This window comes from Protopterus annectens, chromosome 1.part1 (genome assembly GCF_019279795.1).
Source record: "Protopterus annectens isolate FY-2018-M chromosome 1.part1, PAN1.0, whole genome shotgun sequence".
NCBI classification, from domain to species: Eukaryota; Metazoa; Chordata; order Ceratodontiformes; family Protopteridae; genus Protopterus; species Protopterus annectens.
Window position 1 is genome coordinate 816,574,050 of NC_056726.1, and position 23,194 is coordinate 816,597,243.

Below are 23,194 nucleotides of genomic sequence, written 5' to 3' on the forward strand. Positions count from 1 at the left end.
TCAAAACTTGGTCATGCTTTTTGTGAGGCATGGCATTTCTTCCTGCAATTCATTAATGGACCTAATTTTCTAGTAATTGTCTTGCATATTATCTGTTACAGAGAATGTTATTTACCACTTTTTTGGCCAAGGTGGGTCCTGTGTAGTATAAGACTGTCTATTGTTGAAGTTCTGCTTTTTGCATTTCTTATATTTAAAGTAAAACCTTTCCAGATTCAAACAACTGTAGTCATTTAAGCAATCTCGTTTTGCAAGAACTAACTAGATTTCTTTGTTTTTCTTAGGTTTCTCATGTATTGGCAGCACTACAGGCTGGGAACCGTGGTACACAGGCCTGCATTACTGCTGCAAGTGCTGTGTCTGGAATTATTGCTGACCTTGATACCACCATCATGTTTGCTACAGCTGGAACTTTAAACAGAGAGAATGCAGAGACATTTGCAGACCACAGGTAAATGTTAATTGTCTTGCCTCTTATAAACCTTGTACTCCAGGCTGGGAGAAATTCAGAAGTATTGCCAGATTTACTACAAAGTTCTAGCAATGTCAAAATAAGACTGTGATAAAGTTACTAGTGATTTATTTATTTGATGTTATTTATTTGTTTTGTTTGTTGACCAGGGTAGTGTGACTGGACATGGGAACCCCTTTTCAGTGGAGGCCCAGGGGAAAAGAGCTCCACATGACAATACTATTACAGTAAAGAATATCACATTGCAATAAAATTAGAGTGTACAAGCTCTTGTTGCAATCACTAGGGAAAATTTAATTGCCTAAGGTACGTAGATGGACAACATTATCTTTCATGACTTTAGACACAGCATTACAGTCAGAGTGGATGTAAAGTATAAATATAAAAGATGCTAACATGGAAGAAGAATACTAACTTGCTTACAGGCAGAGTACATCAGTAATTTAGTACTTGCTATTCAAAAACATATAATTGCAAAATTAGTTTCTTTCCAAGTACATAAAGTAATATGGATGGCACAGTGGTGCAGCGGTAGCGTTGTCTCCTCACAACAAGAGGTTCTCCGGTTCGATTCTCGGCTGGAGTGCCTTCTGTGCGGAGTCTGCATGTCCTGCATGCATTCATGTGGGTTTCTTCCGGGTGCTCCGGTTTTCTCCCAAGTTACAAAGGCATGCATCTGGAGTGTTTCTCCCCGGGCCTCCACTGAAAACTGGCTTCGTTCCAAGTCTGACTTTCTTGGTTAACAAATGTTAAATAATTTTTTTCAAGTAACATGCAAACATAATGTGAAAGTTTGAGTTGAGTTCAGCCTGGTAAAGGGTATTGGCAGATCTAGGATTGTCTTAGATGTTGATTGAGTTATAATTTAGAACTTTGTGGCTCTTTAATTTCCTTGGCATAGGTATTTGGTTCTACAGCTTGCAAACCAAAGGGTAAAAATATCACACAGACAAATCATTCCGTAAACTCTGCAAGAAAAGCCCAATCAAGCTAGAGTTTTCACTCTGTGATAACTAAAATCTCCTGTTATGGAGTCCTGTGGGATATATGCAAATGACCCCTTAAGTGAGTCAAGTGTTTCAGCTAATTGCCTTCTGAATGCCCATGACCTTTTACTGTTTAAGTCTTTATGGGTACATAGCTTGAGTGTTGTGCATCCCCTGTTGCATTGTGAGCTTTACTTATGGTGAATAGAGATTTATCTAGTGATCTTGGCTTTCTGCTTGGTTTTGTGTTATGGAGCTGGCTAGATTAGAGATTTGAGGGCTGGGCATTTGTTTGAGTTGTATATTAAGTTATATACAATTAAAAGTTGCAGTTGACGGATGTTTGATAGTTTAAGAACTTGGCAGTAGAGAGTGTGATAAGAAGAGTTTATGGTAAATTTCGCAATGTTACAGCACTGCTCGAGTTTTGTTTTCTGGAGTGCTGGTAGGTTTGTGAAGATTTGTGAGGCATATAGTAATGTGAGTAGCAAATAGGTTCTTGTGACCGTTTCCTTAGCTTTATCTCTGAGGTATGGTTTTGCCCTGTACAGTAGGTCTACCTTTTGGTGTGTCTTTTTGAATACTGTTTGGATATGAAGGCCAAATTTCAAATTGTCTGTAGTGACATCCAAAAGCATAGTGTTAGGAGCATGAAGTTAATATTAAAATGGTCTTTGCTTTGATAGTATGGCTTGTGAGTAGTGAGAAGCAGCTTAGTGTTTTTTTTTTTCTCCAAATCTTTTGGGTTTCTAGTACCATGACTGGAATGGACCCCATTCCTAAGTCAAAGTAGATTTAAAGTTCATGAAATTAGTATTGTTTCAGTCTTTGATGTCAGTCAGAAGTGCTCCTCGCAGCATCAGCAATGTACTCAGTAATGACTCCTTTTGCAATTCGTATGGGGTTACATGTATTAGTAACATCTAAATATGATTGTAGATTCTTTTTTGTAAGACCCGTTGCACCTTCTGCTATTGGAACTATCTGTGTATCTTTCTTCCACATTGCTCTCGTTTCTGCCTGCAGATCCTGATATTTTATGACTGTGTCTCTTTTCACACAAGACACTGTAGTCACTGGGTGTGGTGATTTCAGTGATCAGTGCTGCGTTTCTCTTCTTTTCATAGACCACTGTATCAGTTTTTCTAGCATTTATCTTTTGAAGTGTTGGTAATGGGTGATCCCATGTGATGTAAACTTCACCATTTTCTGTGATGCTTTGTAGCTCATGTTTCCAGCATTTTTCAGCCACTTCAATACCGTAATGTTTGCACAACCCCCAGTGCAACAGTCTTGCCACATTTTTATGGCTTTCAGTATACAGTCTTTCTGCCATTATTATGTCACAACCAGCAATGAGGTGTGCGACTGTTTCCGATTCAGTTTTACAAAACCTACATTTGTCTGATGTTCTTCATTCCACATTGCTGCAGTCCTAACTATTGGGTAGTCCGCTGTCCAGTCGGCCCGAATACCAGAGTATATGGCTGACGTCGGTCAGGGCGCATTAGACTGACGTCAGTACGTCAGGGTACTAATGCGCATGACCGACGTCATATCCTCAGTCTTTTTTGCCGCATGGTCCGATGCAGAAGCAGTTTTGCGAGTGCAGGTTGGCGTTCTGAAATTTTCTGAACTCGGAGTTTCAGACCGAATCAGAGTTGGCTAAGTACCCCGTTGGGGAACATTTTGGTTTTTTCTTGCCTCAGTATTTAACCGGATGTCAGAAAAAGTGAATAACTGTATTTCTTGTGGGAAACAGATACCTCATAGGGATTACCATACCTTGTGTATACCTTGTTTAGGGCCTGAGCACGGCGTTGTTGGATGCCGCTCTTGTGCTAGGTTTAACAAACGCACTATTAAGAGAAGGTTAGACTGTGCCAGGTTAGTGTTTGGGAAGCGTTGCAATTATAAAATGCCGTTGGATGCTCCGGCCCGCTTAGATCAAAAGCGCAAGGACAAAACAGCGAAGCCTAGGGTTGATGAACCGGCAGTCCCGGACGCCGGTTCTTTAGAAGGCTCAGTGGAGCCAGAGGTTTTGCCAGGAGTTTCTTTGGAGTCTCAGGCAGAGACTTTACTGTTACAGGATGTGCCTTCTCAGGAGGTAGGCCAGGCTGAGGGGGCTTCTCAGGTAACTGTTCTTCCCTCTCTTCCTAAGGTAGTTAGAGCCTCTCCTTCTGTTTCCAAAACTTCTTTGAGAGGTAGGCCAGGTTTAGCTTCTGTGGGGGCTTCTCCTAGCACTTCAGGCTCTCTGCCTAAGAAACATATGCTTAAAATGGCAGAAGATTTGATTACTATGATTAGAGGTTCTATGCCCCCCCCTGATAAGAGGCCTAGGGTGGAACCTGAGTTTGATAGTTTTGAACAGTGTTCAGAGGCTTCTGAGTCTTCTGCGGAAGATTTGCAGGAGTACCCTCCTTATTCTGATTCTGATGTGGATGATTCCACTCCTACAGCTTCTCCTCCTGAGGATTTCTCATTTTCAGAGACTCTGCATTCCATGAGGGAGCACTTTAAATGGGAAGGCCAGGATTACTCTGATTCCAGGAAAAGGCTTAGGGAATTCTTGTTTTTACCCCAGCATAGGCCCTTAGCTATTCCTCCTGTGTTGAATGTGGTTGAAGATGTTTTTGCAGAGGCTTCCCTGAACCCTGACTCTTTGCCTCCTGCTCCTGTTAAACCTGATAGGTAATATAGGGTGCCTGAAGCTCATAAGTATCTTTTTAAGAGTCCTAGGGCAGACCCGGAAACTGTTTCTCAGGGACCTAAAGGTGTTAAGGCCTCTGTGGTTAAAAACCCTGTTCCCACTGATAAAGAGGCAAGGGCTTTGGATAGATGGGGAAAGAAAGTGTATACTTCTTCCACTTTAGCCATGAGGGCGTTGAATTGTCAGTTTCACATGCTAAAATATCAAAATTATCTCCTTTCACAACTGAAATCTAAGGTGGATGCTTTGGCGGAAGGTATTGAGTGTAAAGAGTTGCTGGATTTAGTTCATGTGTCTGAACAAGTGGGTAAGCATTCTTTGCAATGTGGTTTTGATGCTGTACAGGCCTCCTCGAGGGTGGCTGCCACTAGTTCTGTTCTTCGCAGGCATGCCTGGTTGAGGGATCAGAATTTAGCTGAGCATGTTAAGACAAGGATTTTGGATGCTCCTTTACAGTCTGATGTGTTGTTTGGTTCGCCTGTGGAAGCAGTTTTAAAGAAAATGGAGGACAAAGCTAAGTCTATGCAAACTGTTAAAGATTTTTGCAGGTGCAGCCACCAAGTTTAGTAGAAATTGGCCTACTAAGGGATGGACATATCCTGTTTATGATTCCCAGTCTAGGGGTAGGTCTAGGCGTGGTAGGGGCAGAGCTCAAGGTTCTTTTAGGCCTAGAACAGGAGTTCACCTGCTCCAACTTCTGGTGAGGGCAGGGGTCAGTCCTTTCGTAAACAGACCCAATGACCTGCCTTTTCAGCTGCCAGTAGATTCTCGTCTGGCAGCTCCTTTGGGAGGAAGACTGTCTCTTTTCAAAGAAAATTGGGATTTAATTACTCAAGACAGATGGGTGTTGGATATCATTCACCACGGTTACAGGTTTTATTTCCATACATTACCCACTTTCAAAGGCATGCCAGACGTTCCTCCTCCACAAAGGAAAGAGGCTCACAAGCAAATTTCTCTGTTGCTCCAAATAGGGGCCATTCAGCCAGTCCCTGTATCAGAAAGGGGCCTAGGATTTTATTCTCGCCTGTTCCTAGTACCAAAGAAGGGGAACACGTGGAGACCAATTTTGGATTTATCTATCCTCAACACTTATCTGGACATTCCCAAGTTCAAGATGTTGACGTTACAACAGCTTTTACCTCTGCTGGGCAAAGATCACTGGATGGTAACTTTAGATCTCAAGGAAGCTTACCTTCATGTGCCTATAAGACTAAGTTGCAGGAAGTATCTGCGTTTCGAGCTGGAAATTCTCATTATCAGTTCTCTGCATTGCCCTTTGGCTTATCTACTGCCCAGAGTATTCACAAAGGTTCTGGCTCCAGTGATAGCTTACTTCAGGCTAAAAGGAATTCAAATCTATCCTTACTTGGACGACTGCCTGATTCTGGCTCAAGAAAAGGAAAACCTTCTACAGCATCTGGAATATGTCATAGCAGTGCTAAGATGCCTAGGGTATTCTGTGATCGAAATAAAGTCCAGTCTAGTACCCTCTCAAGACATGTGCTTTCTGGGTGTGAGACTGAATACAGCAGCCCAGATGGCCTTTTTAACCCCGGACAAACAAAAGAGTCTATCCCTTTACTTCCATCAACTATCTCATCAGTCCGTGCTGACTGCAAGGACAGTCCTTCAAGCATTAGGGTTCATGGCATCTTGTATTCTGGTGCTTCCCAATGCCAAACTGCATATGAGGAAGCTGCAATGGTATCTCAACAATGTATGGGCACGGCACTGCCAGGATTTGGACACTGTCATTCAAATAATACCTTGCCTTCAAAAGAATTTTTGTGGTGGGCTCAGGAATGTCACCTAAACAAGGGACTCTCTGTGACCCGGCCAGAGGCGAGTCAGATTTTAACGACAGATGCCTCGGACATTGCTTGGGGAGCTCATCTGAATGGAAAGTGGATACAAGACAAGTGGCCTGCCAGACTACAGCATCTACATATCAACATGAAGGAGATGTTAGCAGTCCAGTTTGCATTAATGGCTTTCAAGGAGTTACTTCTTCCAGGGCAGGTGTTGATTCTAACAGACAACACAACTGTCATGTGGTACATCAACAAACAAGGGGAACACATTCTTATCCTCTATGCAGGCAAGCAATGATTTTATGGGAGACTGCGCTCAGCTTGCAACTAACTCTTCAGGCAAGGTTTCTGCCGGAGCACAGAACTCCTTAGCAGATGTGTTAAGCAGACAAATCATGGATCCCCACGAGTGGAAACTGGATCTTCATGTATTTCAGAAATTGACAGTGTCATGGGAACTCCAGACATAGATCTGTTCGCTTCTCCACTAAACCACCAGCTGCCAAAGTTTTGCACAAAGGGGTTTCATCACACAGCTTGGAAAGTGGATGCTCTGTCTTTCAGTTGGAAAAATCTTCATGTGTATGCCTTTCCACCTCTGCCTCTTCTTCCAAAGGTGCTCTTAAAGGTCAGACAAGACAAGCCAAGGATGATTTTAATAGCTCCAGATTGGCCTCGTCAACACTGGTATCCACTACTAAGGAGTCTGGTAAGGAAGCCTCCATGGCCTTTACCTTTGATTCCACATCTGTTGTCTCAGAAGGACGGTCATCTGCTCAATGTCAAGCTTCACTCTCTTCATCTAACAGCCTGGCATATTCTATGTTGACACACAGCAGGTCTCAACTTCCTCAACAAGTTTTAAATGTGATTATGGAAGCTAGAAGACCTAGTACAAGGAAAGTGTACGCAGAAAAATGGAAGAGATTTTTATTTTGGTGTACAGCAAAGAATTTGGAGATTTCGGAGCCTAATTTGAGTGTGGCTCTTCAATATCTTACTGAGCTATTGGACAAAGGTTTGTCTTTCTCTTCCATTAAGATTCATGCTGCAGCAATTTCAGCTCACTATGATTGTGACCCACCATTGTTTTCGCATCCTTTGTTCAAGCAGTTTCTTAGAGGGGCAAAGAATATAAGACCCCCACGTAGAGCTCCTACTCCTGCTTGGGATCTCAATTTTGTGTTGGAAAAACTTACTCTACAACCTTTTGAGCCTCGGCTACTGCTGAATTGAAATACTTGTCATGGAAGACTGCTTTTCTGTTGGCTATTACTTCTGCAAGAAGGGTGTCTGAGTTGCAGGCCCTTATGGCAGTAGAGCCCTTTTTGATCTTCCATAAGGATAGGGTATCATTACGTACTAATCCTTCCTTTATGCCTAAGGTGGTTTCTAGTGTGGCTTTAAACCAAACTATTCATTTGCCTCCTTTTATGCAGACCCCCAAAATAAAGGGAAAAGGTTTTGCACACTTTAGATGTACACAGGCAATTGCGTTATTATTTAAGCAGGACTAAGGATTTTAGGCAGTCTCAGCAGTTGTTTGTTTCTTTTGCTTTGAGTTCAGGGCAAGCCTGTGTCAAAACAAACTATTTCTAGGTGGATTGGGTTTTGCATTGCATTTTGTTATTCCCATCATGGCAAGGAGATTCCAGCTGGGATTAGGCCTCATTCCACTAGGGCTACTGCCACTTCAACAGCATTTCTAAGGGGTGGCAACTAAGGATATTTTGGAGGCAGCTACTTGGAGTTCAGTGCATACTTTCTCTAAGCATTATCACCTTCCTCTCTACTCTAAGTCTAGGGCTGGTTTTGCCACAGCTATTTTGCAAGGCATGTTGTCAGCTCCTGCTTCTTTATGATTTGCCAGCCTCCCTTACCTCTGCTTTGGGATTCTACCCAATAGTTAGGACTGTAGCAATGTGGAATGAAGAACATAGTACAGTTTTGTACCTACCATAAATGTAGATGTTCGAGGATCCACATTGCTGCAGTCCAATTTACCCTCCCTCCTTCCCCTCTGTGTTTAGGGGTGGTTGTGTAGGTGAGGTTATATGCTGATATTTTTGTATATATTGTACATATTTTTGGTGCAGGTTTGTTAGGCCTTGTCTTTTTAGGGTCTTCTGACATCTGGGGCAAGAAAAGACTGAGGATATGACATCGGTCATGCGCATTAGTACCCTGACGTACTGACGTCAGTCTAATGCGCCCTGACCGACGTCAGCCATATACTCTGGTATTCGGGCCGACTGGACAGCGGACTACCCAATAGTTAGGACTGCAGCAATGTGGATCCTCGAACATCTACATTTATGGTAGGTACAAAACTGTACTTTGCTCCCACATGTTAAATGGACTTTGTAAACCAGCGTGTCCATAGCCCACTATCTTGGACCGTCAGTATTAACCTTTCATCTCTCGGTTTGAATTTGCCTCTCCTTAAGCATTCCTGCATTCTTTCCTGATCAACATGAGGCTCTTCCAGAAGTTTTCTGTATTTGCAACTATATTTTTGCATTTTCCACATTTCTTCTCTTCTCATGTGGTCCTTCACCTTATATTCTTTCTTTTGTTTTTTGACACAAAGTTGCTGCCTGATTTTTATCTATTTCTGGTTTGATTTCCATTCCTGCTCGACGCCGATATGCTCCTGCTAGATTAAGCAGAGAAGTCATCTTAGATTTATTCTCCTCATGTTTCAAAACTTTCACTATGTTTAGGTCTTGTGAGGTCAACAGATGTGTGGAGTCCCATGACTGCAGATCTGTACATGCAATCAATTTCAAGGAGGCCCATCCCGCCTTCAGAACGGGGAATGTATAAACTTGGTATGCACTGATTTTTCTAAATCATTTGGTCAGCATGAAGCATCCTTCTTGTTTTCCTATCTAATCTGTCCACTTTTTGGGGCCAGTCAATCACCCCAAAACTGTAAGTTAGGGCAGGAAGAGTAAATTGGCTTATAGCTTGGATTTTGTTCTTAGATGTCAACGCTGTTTTCAGGGTTAGGGTTCAGTAAGAGATGTAAAATGTCTACCCAGGGTTTCAATAGATGTGAATGCTTTGTGGTTCAGTTCTTGTAATTTGTTGAGGGTTAGTCCATTACAAATTAATGTCAAGTAATTTTACGTACTGTATCAGTATAGCATGTTTGGCTGCTGAACGAAAGTCATTTATAAGCATATTAAATAGTAATTGTCCAAGTGTGGATCCCAAGTGATAGCTTGGTTGCCTACCTGATAGGTAGATTTTAAATCAGGAGAGAGAGGGAAAACAAAAGACCAAGAGAAAAAAGCTTTTGCAGTAAGTGATATGAGAAGCTGTCAAAAGCTTAAAATAAGTCGAGAAATATTGAGGAGACCTGATTGTCTGAGCTTCTATTACTATCAGTAACATTGGTAAATTGTAAAATATAGTGTCCATCTGGAACAGTGGCTGTTAAGTTTGTGCAGGTTTTAGCGACAAGTGTGTTTAAAAGAAAGCATTTTTGTGAAGTCTAATAGTTTACCAAGCATGAAGTAAGTGGGTATCAATGATGATTTGTCTTTAATTCTTTTCACATGCCAATTTCATTGAGAGCAGCTAGTAATGGGAGCATGGTAGATACTGAAATTCTTAGTCCTAACTCTTTCTGATATATTAAATGGTGATTTGTCAGGGATTTGTTATCATAGCTTCACTTGAGAAGAGACCCAATTTGTTGCCTTCCACTTAGAGAATTCCTCCTTGTGAAGAATGTTGATTTTAATGGTAAAGTACTACATAACTTCATTATTGTGTTATTTGTCGTAACTGTAATCAGTGGCACATCAAGTTGTCATGCTTGCACTTGATGCTGTGAGGTCCATTGCTAGCTTCAGACTTTTCAGCCGATCCATTTGCATTGAGGAGTAAATTAAATTTCTGGATGTGTCACTTCTAATTGCCCCCCCCCCCGTTTTTTTCTGCTGAAATTATGAGGAAGGTGGGGGCATCTGAGTTGATATTTCCACTTGCTTTCGCCACTGTTTGTGTCGCATCAGGAAGCTTAATAACACTGAGACATTGATTTTGAAAGAGAGTAGGAGATGTAGCTTGAAATCAATTGAGATCATAAATTTAATTATTATTTTGTGTTTACCAGGAAAGTCTGACAGGGCCAGAAAGTGCCCATTTTCAATGGAGGCCTGGGGAGAAAAGCTACACAATCACAATCTTTCAAAAATCAATTACAGATGTTTTAAAAAGCAAAGTACCATGTTACACGACAAAACAGGAGTGGAAAAAATGTAATGAGAAAAATATAGAACATATGTTTCATAGTAGAATGTATTGAAAAACAATAACATGAGTTGGAAAAAAAGTGAGGAAAAACTCATTAAGTCAGTGTTCGTTACACAGATTATGTGATAAATGAGACCTGAGACAATTCTAATAAGATATTTCAAAGAGATATTTGAGATTACGTGATTAGAGATGGGAAAATGAGTGATATAGTATGAAAGATGATCATATTGTAGATCAGTGTATGTGATGTACCTTTAAGAAGCATTCCAGTCAGTGGGCACGTGCATAAGTACTGAGCATTTGTAAGCAAGAGTGCCACTTTGAGTGAGCAGTCAGGGTGATAGCATGCTTGTATGTAGTAGTCAGTCAGTTCGTTTAAGTTTAATGTTCCTGCCAGTCAGTTCGTTTAAGTTTAATGTTCCTGCCATCCATCCTGATGTTTGTATACAATAAACTACTTAAATGAACACCCAAGCCTCTTTGTCTTATTCATATATGCAAGACGAGTGACATGGTGCCAGAATGGGCTTCAGAGTTAACAACCATGAGGCAACCGGTTAGAAATGGAAGAATATACAGAAGTGGGGACATCCCTACTACTCAAACAACTCACAAACCAGTTAGAAACAAATTCCAGGTACTAAAACTTGCTTAAATAATTTTTCTCGCTGTGAATATAAAAAGAAACACTGAGAACACTCAAAACGAATTTCTAATTAAATAAAATGTCAGAAATTGCGACATATTGATAAAAATATTTGAAATTACGAAAACGTTTGAAACTGTTCGAATCGCATAAAATGTATTAGAAAGAGGAAAGGACCGTATTTTTTTTTTTTTGCTATGTACTACTTTTTCGCATTAACTAAAGCTATTAGAAGTATCCACAGTATGCAAAGTGTTGGCAAGTGTATGCAGTATTACAGTGCAGTTATTTCTCAAAGTACAGTCATTTCAAAGCATATTTCACAAAGTACAGTCTTTTCAAAGAGTATATTGTGCATTTGATGGTGTATGTGCATGTTCGTACATATTTACAAGGGCCAAGATTGCATTGTGTTTTACTGTAATTTGTTGGTATGGCATAAGGATTTCACAGACCTACACCACTTGTGTGTGATAACAGTATTGCAGAAAATTGGAGATTGTTTGACCAGAAATATGGTATTTTCATACAGGTTACTTTTTCTGACAAAGATGCACATACAAAGGCATTTATACTGTTTAATTTAGTTGGTTCAGAAGCCATTGAAAGAGAGTTCATTTGTGTATGCAACTGCTGTGTTTGCAGGGGAGGGGGACGACCCTGAATGCTTAAAATGTAAATTTAGAGAAATGTGTAACAAACCTTTGCAGCATATACAACCATCTTGAGAAATAAGGCTAAAAGGTGCAGATTTGGTGATTTAACAGATGAGTTGATAAAAGGCAGTCCTGTGTGTGGTACTAATAATGACAGTGAGAAATGTTTGCTTTGCGACAGTGATTTAACATTAAACAAGGCTATTGAAATTTGTCAGATAAATGAGCTTAAGAAAGGTACACAAGAATGCTTGTAAATGAGAATGCAAGCTTTCCATTACCTTCTAGTGCCAGTGTAGATAGTATGCAGCACAAGGTTAAGAGATACAGGCCTAAGGGTGGGGCCATGCCCAGGGCAACTTCAGCAAACCTAGGAAAACTTCATTAAGGTGCACGCAGCAAAGCAAAACCTGTAGCTAGCCTCATAGTCAGCTGCCGTAATTGTGGAGGAAATCATGAACCCAAATGAGAAAAGTGCTTAGCTTTTGGTCAACAATGCCATTTTTGCAGTAAGTGGAATTATTTCAAAAGGTTTTGTAGATCAAACGAGGCACATGCTTTTATTAAAAGAGAGCACACAGAGGCAAGTTGATCAGTCAGAAAGCTGCGACCCTACTTTTTATGTTGAAGTCGATGCAGTAGATTTATGGGCAAAAGATGAAATCTTTTTTACTGTTCGGATTAATGGGAGTCTTGTAGAGCTCAAAGTAGATACTGGTTCAAAGCGCAATGTTACGTCTGCAGGAATGTTTGCTAGATTAAAAGCTGTATAACAACTTGATTTGACAGTGTGTGAAGCTTGTTGCTTGTGGTGGTGAAGAGATTCAAACATAAGGCTCAGTAGTGCTTTCATGTTACTCTTTTGGGAACAGCTGTGTCTTGCAGTTTTAGGTAGTCAAGAGAAACGTGTAGTCATTATTAGGGCTCAGAGACAGTGTGAAAATGGGGCTGCTTTCATTTAAGAAAGACTTTCACCATGTAAGCTTGAATGAGAACAGCTCAAATTTTGCCCAAACTATTTTTTTCTGAGTATGCTGATATTTTTGCAGACAAACTAGGCAGACTCCCAGTTGTGCACTCCATGAAGTTAGAGAGAGGTCAGCCCAGTTTTCAAACCAACATGGAAAGCTCCAGTAACTATGCAGAACAGAGTCAAGGCCAAGCTAGACAAAATCGTGTGGCAATGAGTAATTTGTCCAGTAGAAGAACCAACTGAATAGATATCCTCCATGGTAGTAGCTCATAAGAAAAGCTTGGATGATAATCAGAATGTTTATTTTATTTTTAAATAAATATCAGAATACATATTGATCCAAAAGACTTGAACAAAGCATTAAAAAGGCCTCCTCATCCCGTGAGAACAGTCGAGGAGGTTGCTGCTGTCATGCCAAATGCCACTGTTTTTTCTGTCTTAGATGCAAAAAGTTCATTTGGGCAAATTTTGCTTGAACGAAAATCTTCATTGCTAACCACACATTCGGTACACCATTTGGAATAAATTCTGCCAGTGAAGTCTTTCAGCCTGGAATAGAACAATTTTTTTTCTGGCTTTCCGTGTGCTATTATAATAGATGATAATTCTGGTAGGAGGCAGTGATGAAGTCAAACATGATAGAAACCTCAAGAAAGTTTTGGAAAGAGCACTTGAAATGAATCTTAAGCTAAATCTTCAGAAGTGTAAAATCAGGCTACAGGAAGTTACTTATTTTGGTCATTTGTTTACCAGTTCAGGTTTATGACCAGATCCTTCCAAGCAAACAGCAATTCTTGAGATGCCAGCTCCAGACAATGTCTAAGCCGTACAATGTTTTTGTGGTGTGGTCAACTATCTAGGCAAATTCTTTCCATATTTAAGCCATCTTTCAGCACCACTCAGAGAACTGACACACAAATACATAATTTGGTCATAGTCAGAACAAAACAAAAGAGTAGTTGATACCTTGAAACAAAAAATTGCCAGTCAACCCACTCCACTCTACTATGATGTTCACAAACTAGTTACTCTTTATTCTGATCATTCTAAGTTTGGTCTAGGTGCAGTCATTCTTCAGGAGAGTAGACCAGTAGCATGTGTGTCAAGAACCCTAACTGAAACCAGGATGCAGTGTGCTCAGATTGAGAAAAAACTCTTGGCAATTGTATTTTAGAAGTTTCATAATTATATTTATGGCCGACCTATCCAAATCAAAACTGACCCACCAATCTCTAGTCACTATTTTGAGAAAGCCATTGCACACAGCTCCTGCAAGTTTGCAACACATGATGCTCAAATTTCAAAAGTGCAATTTCAAACTTGTTTACACAAAGGCAAACGTCTTTATCTTGCTGATCGTCCAGTAAAACATGGAAAACCATGAAAATCAGTTTGTTGATTTTGAAGTCATTAAAGTGTGAAATTTTTCTTCCACACGTCTTCATGAGCTTAGAACTCACACAGCTTCAGATGTAATTCTCCAGAAGCGCAACCTGTCAGTCAAGGATTACCTTCAATGCTGTTTACTAGTAGATGTGCAGTAGTATTTTCCATACAGAGATGAGATTGTCAGACAATGGTATCATGAAAGGTCCAAAAGTGATTGTTCCAAAATCCTTACAAGAGTACATTAAGATTTTGCATCATGGCCACCCAAGAACTGATTAAAAAAGGTGAGAGGACTAGTATTTTGGACATGTTCTTCGTGTTTCATTGTTGCAGTCATCACATTTGGGTTATCTGCCTGCAGGTAGCCCTCAGCCGACCTGAATACCAGAGTCTTCAGATTTCTGCGTAGGATGCTGTCACTTCTTCCATGACATCAGGCCGTCGGGTATAAAACATGCAGTCGACACCATTACATCAGTCTTCCTTGCCATGAGGTGCCCGAAGCAGAAGCAGTTGGCAAGTGCTGGTCGGCCGTCTTCTGAAATTTTCAAAGTCTTTATATATATATATATATATAAGTACCCCGGTGGGGATCCTTTTTCTTGCTCTAACAGATGTCAGAAAAAATTAACCATGGTCTTGCCTGTGGAAAGCAAATACCTCATAGAAATTTTCATTCTTACTTCGTCACCTGTTTAGGCCCAGATCACAACGTCCCCCGCTGTCGGTTTTGTGCCTTGTTTAACGCCCGAACTATTCATCGTCTGGCTATTTTGGTAGCTAAATACTTTTGTTCTCCATATTCCAAAATGGCTTCGTCAAGCCATTCGACTGCCAGTCTTCCGAAAAAACGTAAGAATAAAGAGAGAGACCGCATAGGTCCAAAACTGCCGACGACGCTTCCGTTAAGCTAGTCCCCAGTCCGCCGGTACTCAGGCACTTTCGCAGCCACTGATACCCGCTACTATAAATTCGCAGGCTTCTACTGAGACCTATTCTGGAGTCCGGTATACCACGAAATGCTTCTTCGACTATGGAACCTGCGGATATCTCTACCTTTGATGGGTCCGGAGCTGCTGTGCAGGCACCGGCTTCTGAGGGTGTATTCAGGCCTACAGACTTTCATATTAAACTGACGGCAGCGTTTCCAACTAGAAGTACCGAATTCCTCAGGCCTATAACTCGCACTACGCCTAGAAAACCAACTACCAAACCTCAGACTCAGACCCATATGCCTCAAAAACAAATGCTTAGAATGGCTGAAAACCTTATTACCTTAATTAGGGGAAGCCAGCCTTCCCCCTCTAAGAGACCTAAAACCAATTTTCTTTCTGATTCTTCTGATCAGGAATCTGATATCTCTGCTCCTTCTGATTACCAGGATTTGCCCTTATCTACTTATGAGGATTCTGATGCAGAGGATTCCATTCCCTCTGCTTCCCCTCCTGAAGATTTTTCTTTTGGTGAAACCTTGCATACCCTTAGAGAGCATTTCCGCTAGGAAAGCCAGGACTATTCCAAAAAGAGACTTGGGGAATTCTTACTCCTGCCTCAACACAGGCCTCTAGCTATCCCCCCTGTTCTGGCTATTGTAGGTGATGTTTTCTTGGAATCTAGCCTTACCCCAGACACTTTACCTCCAGCTCCCAGAAAACCTAACATACTACAGAGTACCTGACTCTCTCAAGTTCTTCAAGAATCCTACTGCAGATCCAGAGACCATTTCCCAAGGAACAAAAGGCATTAAGGCTGCTGCTGCCAAAAATCCTACCCCTTCTGATAGAGATTCTAGAGCCTTCGACAGATGGGGTAAGAAGGTTACACGTCAGCTACTTTGGCCATTAGGGCTTTAAATTGCCAGTTTCATATGTTAAAGTATCAGCAGCATGTTATCAGACTACTTAAACAGAAAATGATGTTGATTCCTGACTGTGCTGAACACAAAGACTTGCAAGATTTAATGCATTCTGCAGAACAAGTTGGTAAACATACTTTGCAATGTGGTTTTGAAGCTTTAGAAGCATCTTGCAGGGCTGCTGTCACTGGGTCTGTACTTAGAAGGCATGCTTGGCTTAAGGAACAAAACTTGCCAGATTATGTTAAAGCTAAATTACTGGATGCACCCTTAAACCAAGGCCACCTTTTTGGCAACAAAGCAGAAGTCCTCAAAAGGATGGAGGAAAAAGCTAAATCTATGCAAACTGTTAAAGATTTCCTACAAGTACAGCCTCCCAGATTCAGTAGGCATTGGCCTTCAAAGAACTGGTCCTTTTCCAGTCCCTTCCAGGCCTTCTCAGTCCAAACCCAGGAACAGCAGACCACCAAGACTTCAGTCTCAGGCTACGGACCAATCTAAGCAGTGGGGGGCTCCCACTTCCAAAGGAGGGAGTAGTAAGCCACCCCCCTATGGAAAAATGGCACAATGACTTAACCTTAACCCTTCCAAGCCCTGCTCAACTACTTGCTCCTTTAGGAGGAAAGCTCGCCCTGCATGCAAAAAACTGGGAATTCATTACCCAGGACAAATGGGTTTTGAACATAGTTACCCAAGGATACAGATTCCTCTTCCACACACTACCAACCCGAAATGGTTGGCCAGACCCTCCTCCCCAAATCAGTGGGTGGAGGCCCAACAGCTGGTTATCTCTTTTCTCAGTATCAGGGCTATTCAACCTGTCCCAGCAGAACAAAGGGGACAAGGTTTTTATTCAAGACTTTTTCTGGTACCCAGAAAAGAAACCACCTGGCGTCCTATCCTGGACCTCTCTATTCTCAACACCTTCTTGGTGATTCCAAAATTCAAAATGCTAACTCTTCAACAGCTTCTTCCTATGCTAGCCAAGGATGCCTGGCTGGCAACCCTAGACGTAAAGGAAGCTTACCTGCACATCCCAAAAAGATAATCCTGCAGAAAATACCTACGTTTCAGGACGGGCTCCATGCACTTTCAGTTCTCTGCACTTCCCTTTTTCTTATCTACTGCACCCAGGGTGTTCACAAAGTGTCTAGCTCCAGCCATTGCATTTTGCAGGCAGAGAAATATTCAAATGTACCTATACTTGGGCAATTGTCTGATTCACGCAGAAAGCCAGGACTTGCTATTACAACACCTGGCATTTGCAAAGAAACTTCTAGCCTCACTGGGGTTACACCATCAACGAAAAGAAATGTCACCTAGTACCCTGCCAACAGATTGTATTCCTGGGAGCAAGCTTAAACACAACTTCCCAGATGGCATTCCTCACTCTGGAGAAACAAGTTGTATTTGACAACCTACTTCAAACTGTTGGCCACAAAAACCCAGCTATCTGCAAGGAAAATACTGCAAGCTCTGGGGTTCATGGCCTCTTGCATTCTGCTAATTCCATATGCAAGACTGCATATGAGGAAACTCCAATGCTATCGAAAAAGTCTATAGTATCAACATTCTCAGGACCTGGAAACAATGATTCCTGTCATTCCTTGTCTAAGGACAGAGTTCCTTTGGTGGGCAGAGGCCTGCTACCACAACAAGGGACTCCCTTTCACTCTATCCCCTGCCGCCCAAACCCTAACAACAGATGCATCAGACTATGCATGGTGGGGCTCACATAGCAGGGCAGTGCATTCAGGGCAAATGGAGCCCAAGACAGATGCACCTGCAGATCAATCAAAAAGAAATGTTAGCTGTACAGAATGCTCTGACAGCCTTCAAAGACCTTATTCTTCCAGGGCAACTATTGGTAAAGACAAACACCACCACAGTTATGTGGTACATAAAGAAGCAGGGGGGAACCCACTCGTACCCTCACTGCAGACTAGCCATGGCTCTGTGGAACACAGCCTTGAGCTGCCAAGTACACCTACAAGCTCAATTCCTGCCAGGCAAACTAAATTCACTGGCAGACGACTTAAGCAGAAATCTCATGGACCCACACGAATGGAAACTAGAACCCAAAATATTCAACCTCTTAAGGAACAAATGGAGGACTCCAGAGATAGACCTGTTTGCCTCCCCTCAGAACTATCAGTTGAACAAATTCTGCACCAGAACTCCCCACAGTCAAGCTTGGAAAGTGGGTGCCATGTCCTTTACCTGGGAAAGCCTCTCTGTTTATGCCTTTCCCCCTCTGCCTCTCTTCTCGAAGGTTCTACTAAAGATCAAACAGGACAAATCAAGGATAATACTGATTGCACCAGACTGGCCACGCCAGCACTGGTTCCCCCTCTTGCGCAGTATGACACTGCTACAACCATGGCACCTGCCACAGACCCCTTCCCTGCTGTCCCAGCAGGTCGGCCAGATTATGCACCCTCAGCTTCAAACCCTGAACCTTGCAGCCTGGCTAATTCCATGAGCGCTCCTCTAGCATCCCTCAGTAAGCAGGTTCTGGATGTCATTCTGGAGGCAAGGAGGCCTAGTACCAGAAAATCCTATGCTGAAAATTGGAAAAGATACTGTTCCTGGAGCCAGGCTCAGGGGATGGGCACATTGGTGCCCAGCTTACCTCATATTCTAGAGTACTTAACAGAATTGCTCCACAAGGGCCTATCCTTCTCATCAATTAAGATTCATGCCTCTGCCATTTCAGCACGTTATAATACTGAGCCCACCCCTCTTCTCTCACCTCTTGCTAAAACAATTCCTTAGATGGGCCAGAAATTTAAGACCCCCCCCCCAGGAGATCTCCCACTCCAGCCTGGGACCTTAACTTTGTATTGGAAAAGCTCACTCTTTCCCCCCTTTTGAGCCAGCTGCAACAGCAGAGTTGAAATTCCTTTCTTGGAAAACAGCCTTACTTCTAGCCATCACTTCAGCAAGAAGTGTCTGAATTACAGGCCCTCATGGCAGTGAAAACCCTTCATTATCTCCCATGCAGACAGGCTTTCCCTCAGGACTAATCCTTCCTTTATGCCCAAGGTGGTGTCTAGTGTGGCCTTAAACTAGTCCATTCATTTGCCTACTTTTTTCCCTAATCCACAAAACAAAGGGGAACGGATACTGCACTCTCTGGACGTGCTCAGACAACTTAGATTCTATTTGGACAGGACTAAGCCTCTCAGAAAGTCTGAGCAGCTACTAGTTGGCTTTGCTGCAGGGGCAGAGGGGAAGGCCATTTCAAAGCAAACCATTTCCAAATGGATAGTCCATTGTATTCATTTCTGCTACAAGCACCATGGAAAACCTACCCCACAGGGGGTAAGATCACATTCCACCAGGGCTGCATCTACCTCCACGGCATTTCTCAGAGGAGTCCCTGCCAGGGACATCCTGGAAGCTACTACCTGGAGCTCTGTACATACCTTCACCAAGCATTGCCACCTGCCTATCTTTTCTAAATCCAGAGCTGGATTTGCCACAACAGTCTTGCAGGGTTTAATAGCTGGCCCTGATGCTCTTTAACTACCTCCCCCCTTCCTGAGCTTTGGGAATCGACCCAAATGTGATGACTGCAACAGTGAAACACGAAGAACATAGTACAGTTGTGTACACTTACCATAAATCTAGATGTTCAAGTGTAGTCACTGTTGCAGTCCTGGTTACCCTCCCTCCAGCCCCCTGACTTCTCTTGGCTCTACTTTTCCTTCTTGTTTGATATATATTTTTTCATGTGTTTGATTTTTGATGGGGATCTACCATACCATATAATTGCTTCCTACTGTGAGGGCACCTGAGATCTGGGGCAAGAAAAACTGATGTAATTGCATTGGCTGCATGTTTTATACCCTTGACGACCTGACATCATGGAAGAAGCGACAGCATCTGACACAGAAATCCGAAGACTCTGGTATTCAGGCCAGCTGAGGGCTACCTGCAGGCAGATAACCCAAATGTAATGACTGCAACAGTGAATAAACTCGAACATCTACATTTATGGGCAAGTGTACACAACTGTACTTTGTGTCAAAACATATTGAGAAAATACTTTCTTCTTGATCAGTTTGTAATAGTACAAAGACGCATCGACAGAAAGAACCACTTCATTTAAGCCAGATTCCTAAACTACCTTGGTTGACAGTAGCCACCTATATCTTCGAGTGGAATGGTCAGTATAACTGTGTGTTAGTAGACTACTACTACTTCTTTCGGCTGCTCCCATTAGGGGTCGCCACAGCAGATCAACTGTTTCCATTTCTTCCTGTCCTCTGCATCTTGCTCCGTCACACCAACCACCGGCATGTCCTCTCTCACCACATCCATAAACCTTATCTTGGGCCTTCCTCTTTTCCTGTTCCCTGGCAGCTTCATCCTTAGCATCCTTTTCCCAATATACTCTGCATCCCTCCTCAGCACATGTCCAAACCAACGTAATCTTGCCTCTCTGGCTTTGTCTCCAAACCTCCCAACCTGGGCTGACCCTCTAATATACTTATTCCTAATCCTGTCCATCCTCGTCACACCCAGTGCAAATCTTAACATCTTCAACTCTGCCACGTCAAGCTCTGACTCCTGCCTTTTTATCAATGCCACTGTCTCCAACCCATATACCATAGCTGGTCTCACTACCCTCTTGTAGACCTTCCCTTTCACTCTTACTGGTACTAGTCTGTCACAAATCACTCCTGACACTCTTCTCCACCCACTCCATCCTGCCTGTACTCTCTTCTTCACCTCTCTTCCACACTCACCATTACTCTGAACTGTTGATCCCATTACTTAAACTCATCCACCTTCGCCACCTCTACTCCCTGCATCCTCACCATTCCTCTAGCCTCCCACTCATTCACACACATATATTTTGTCTTAGTCCTGCTGACCTTCATTCCTCTTCTCTCTAGAGCGCATCTCCACCTCTCCAGGGTCTCCTCCACCTGTTCCCTACTCTCACTACAAATCACAATGTCATTTGCAAACATCATAGTCCACGGGGACTCTGATCTCGTCTGTCAACCTGTCCATCACCATTGCAAATAAGAAAGGGTTTAGAGCTGATCCTTGATGTAATCCCACCTCCACCTTAAACGCATCCGTCACTCCCACCGCAGATCTCACCACTTGTCACACTACCCTTGTACATATCCTGTACCACTCTTACATACTTCTCTGACACTCCCGACTTCCTCATACAATACCACAACTCCTCTCTAGGCACCCTGTCATATGCTTTCTCTAAGGCACAAAGACACAATGCAACTCCTTCTGACCTTCTCTGTACTCTTCTCCATCAACACTCTCAGAGCAGACCGTATCTGTAGTGTTCTTTCCTGGCATGAAACCATACTGCTGATCACTAATCATCACTTCCCTTCTTAACCTAGCTTCCACTACTCTTTCCCATAACTTCATGTTGTGACTGATCAGTTTAATCCCTCTGTAGTTACTACAGCTCTGCACATCACCCTTATTCTTAAAAATCGGTACCAAAACACATTTTCTCCATTTCTCAGGCATCCTCTCACTTTCCAAGATTTCATTAAACAATCTAGTTAAAAACTCCACTGCCATTTTACCTAAACACCTCCATGCTTCCACAGGTATGTCATCTGGACCAACAGCCTTTCCGTTCTTCATCCTTTTCATAGCTACCCTTACTTCCTCCTTGCTAATCCACTGCACTTCATGATTCACTATCCGCACATCATCCAACCTTCTCTCCCTCTCATTCTCTTCATTCATCAACCCCTCAAAGTACTCTTTCTATCTGCTCAACACACTCTCCTCGCTTGTGAGTACGTTTCCTTCATTATCCTTTATCACCCTTACCTGCTGCACATCTTTACTAGCTCGGTCCCTCTGTCTAGCCAATCGGTACAGGTCCTTTTCTCCCTCCTTAGTGTCCAACCTTTTACACAACTCTTCATACCCCTTATCCTTAACCTTCGCCACCTTTCTCTTTGCCAAGCACCTCATCTCCTTATACTCCTGTCTACTTTCTTCATCTCTTTGACAATCCCACTTCTTCATCAACCTCTTTCTCTGTATACTCTCCTGTACTTCTTCATTCCACCAGCAGGTCTCCTTGTCCTCCTTCCTCTTTCCAGATGTCACACCAAGCACCTTTCTAGCCATCTCTCTTACTAGCTCTGCTGTAGTTACCCAGCTATTTGGTAATTCTTCACTGCCACCCAGTGCCTGTCTTAACTCTTCCCTGAACATCACCTCACAATTACCCTTTTTCAATTTTCACCATTTGATCCTTGGCGCTGCCCTCACACTCATCCTCCTCTTCTTGATCACCAGTATCATCCTACAAACCACCATCCTATGCTGCCTAGCTACACTTTCCCCTGCCACCACTTTACAATCTCCAATCTCCTTCAGACTGGCCCTTCTACACAAGATATAGTCCACCTGTGTGCATTGGTGTGTTAATAGACTCTTATTCATATTGGCCTACTTCCTAACCTAACCTCCAATACTGTCATTACCAAGTTGAAGAGACATTTTTCTCTCCATGGCAGTCCGCACAGTTATTTCTGACACTGGTGCACAGTTTACAAGTCAGCAGTTCAGACAGTTTGCTGTAACATGGGACTTTGTTGTTATTATGAGTATTCTTGCCTACCTGCAGTCAGACGGCTTGGCTGAATGTGCAGTTCGCAGTGCAAAACAGCTGTTGGAGAAATCCAAATGTGGCAATACCGATGTTTTCCTAAACTTGCTAAATGTCAGTAACATTCCTCGTGATGATCATCTTGGTTCACCTGCCCAGAGACTTGCTGTGATGCCCCTGCACTGGCCCAGTAATCAAGAAGCCTCAATCCTCACCACTAACACCAGTGAATGACGAGCACATTGCGAGGATGACAGATGCATACACAGTAAAGTGCACTTCCCCTTAAAAGCACACAGAAGTCACAGTCTGGGGCTGGTTTCTCCCTCTCTCTCCATATCCTCAATAAGACTCCCCACTGGCACAGCTATAGGGTTAAGATCTCAGCCGAGTGGTCATGCCAAAACCTCCAGCACCCACTGTCCAACCAGTGCTTCGTTTCCCTGCCCAAGTAACTCACACACACACTTTGAGATTTGATCTGTATACAAACACACAGACACTCCTGGGGAAGGCTGGTACAGGTTCACTAGCTATGCTCCTTCTGCCCAGACTATATGGTAGCACTACCTGCTACCAATCACTACTTACTTATCAGCTGCTAAAAGGCCTTTACAAAGGCTGACCAATTCTACTATGTAATATTACTATTATCCAAATGGTAAGTGTGTCCAAGACTTTAAGGCTATTTAAGAACGGGCCTGTACAGTGTTACCAAATACATGCAAGTACTCCAAGAGCTTAAATATCTCTAAACAAAATCAACCACAATTAAATGGTTTAAATATATTTAATAATAAAAGCA

At 42.5% G+C, this 23,194-nt stretch overlaps 1 protein-coding gene across 1 annotated transcript in view; it reads left to right on the plus strand.

Annotated features, from left to right (window-relative positions):
* TLN1 (talin 1) overlaps positions 1-23,194 on the plus strand; it is a 3,443,760-nt gene that overhangs the window by 2,974,590 nt on the left and 445,976 nt on the right. Inside the window, exon 49 of the mRNA XM_044078439.1 lies at positions 285-451. Coding sequence (XP_043934374.1) covers positions 285-451 — 167 coding nt within the window. The remainder of the gene's footprint in view (positions 1-284; positions 452-23,194) is intronic.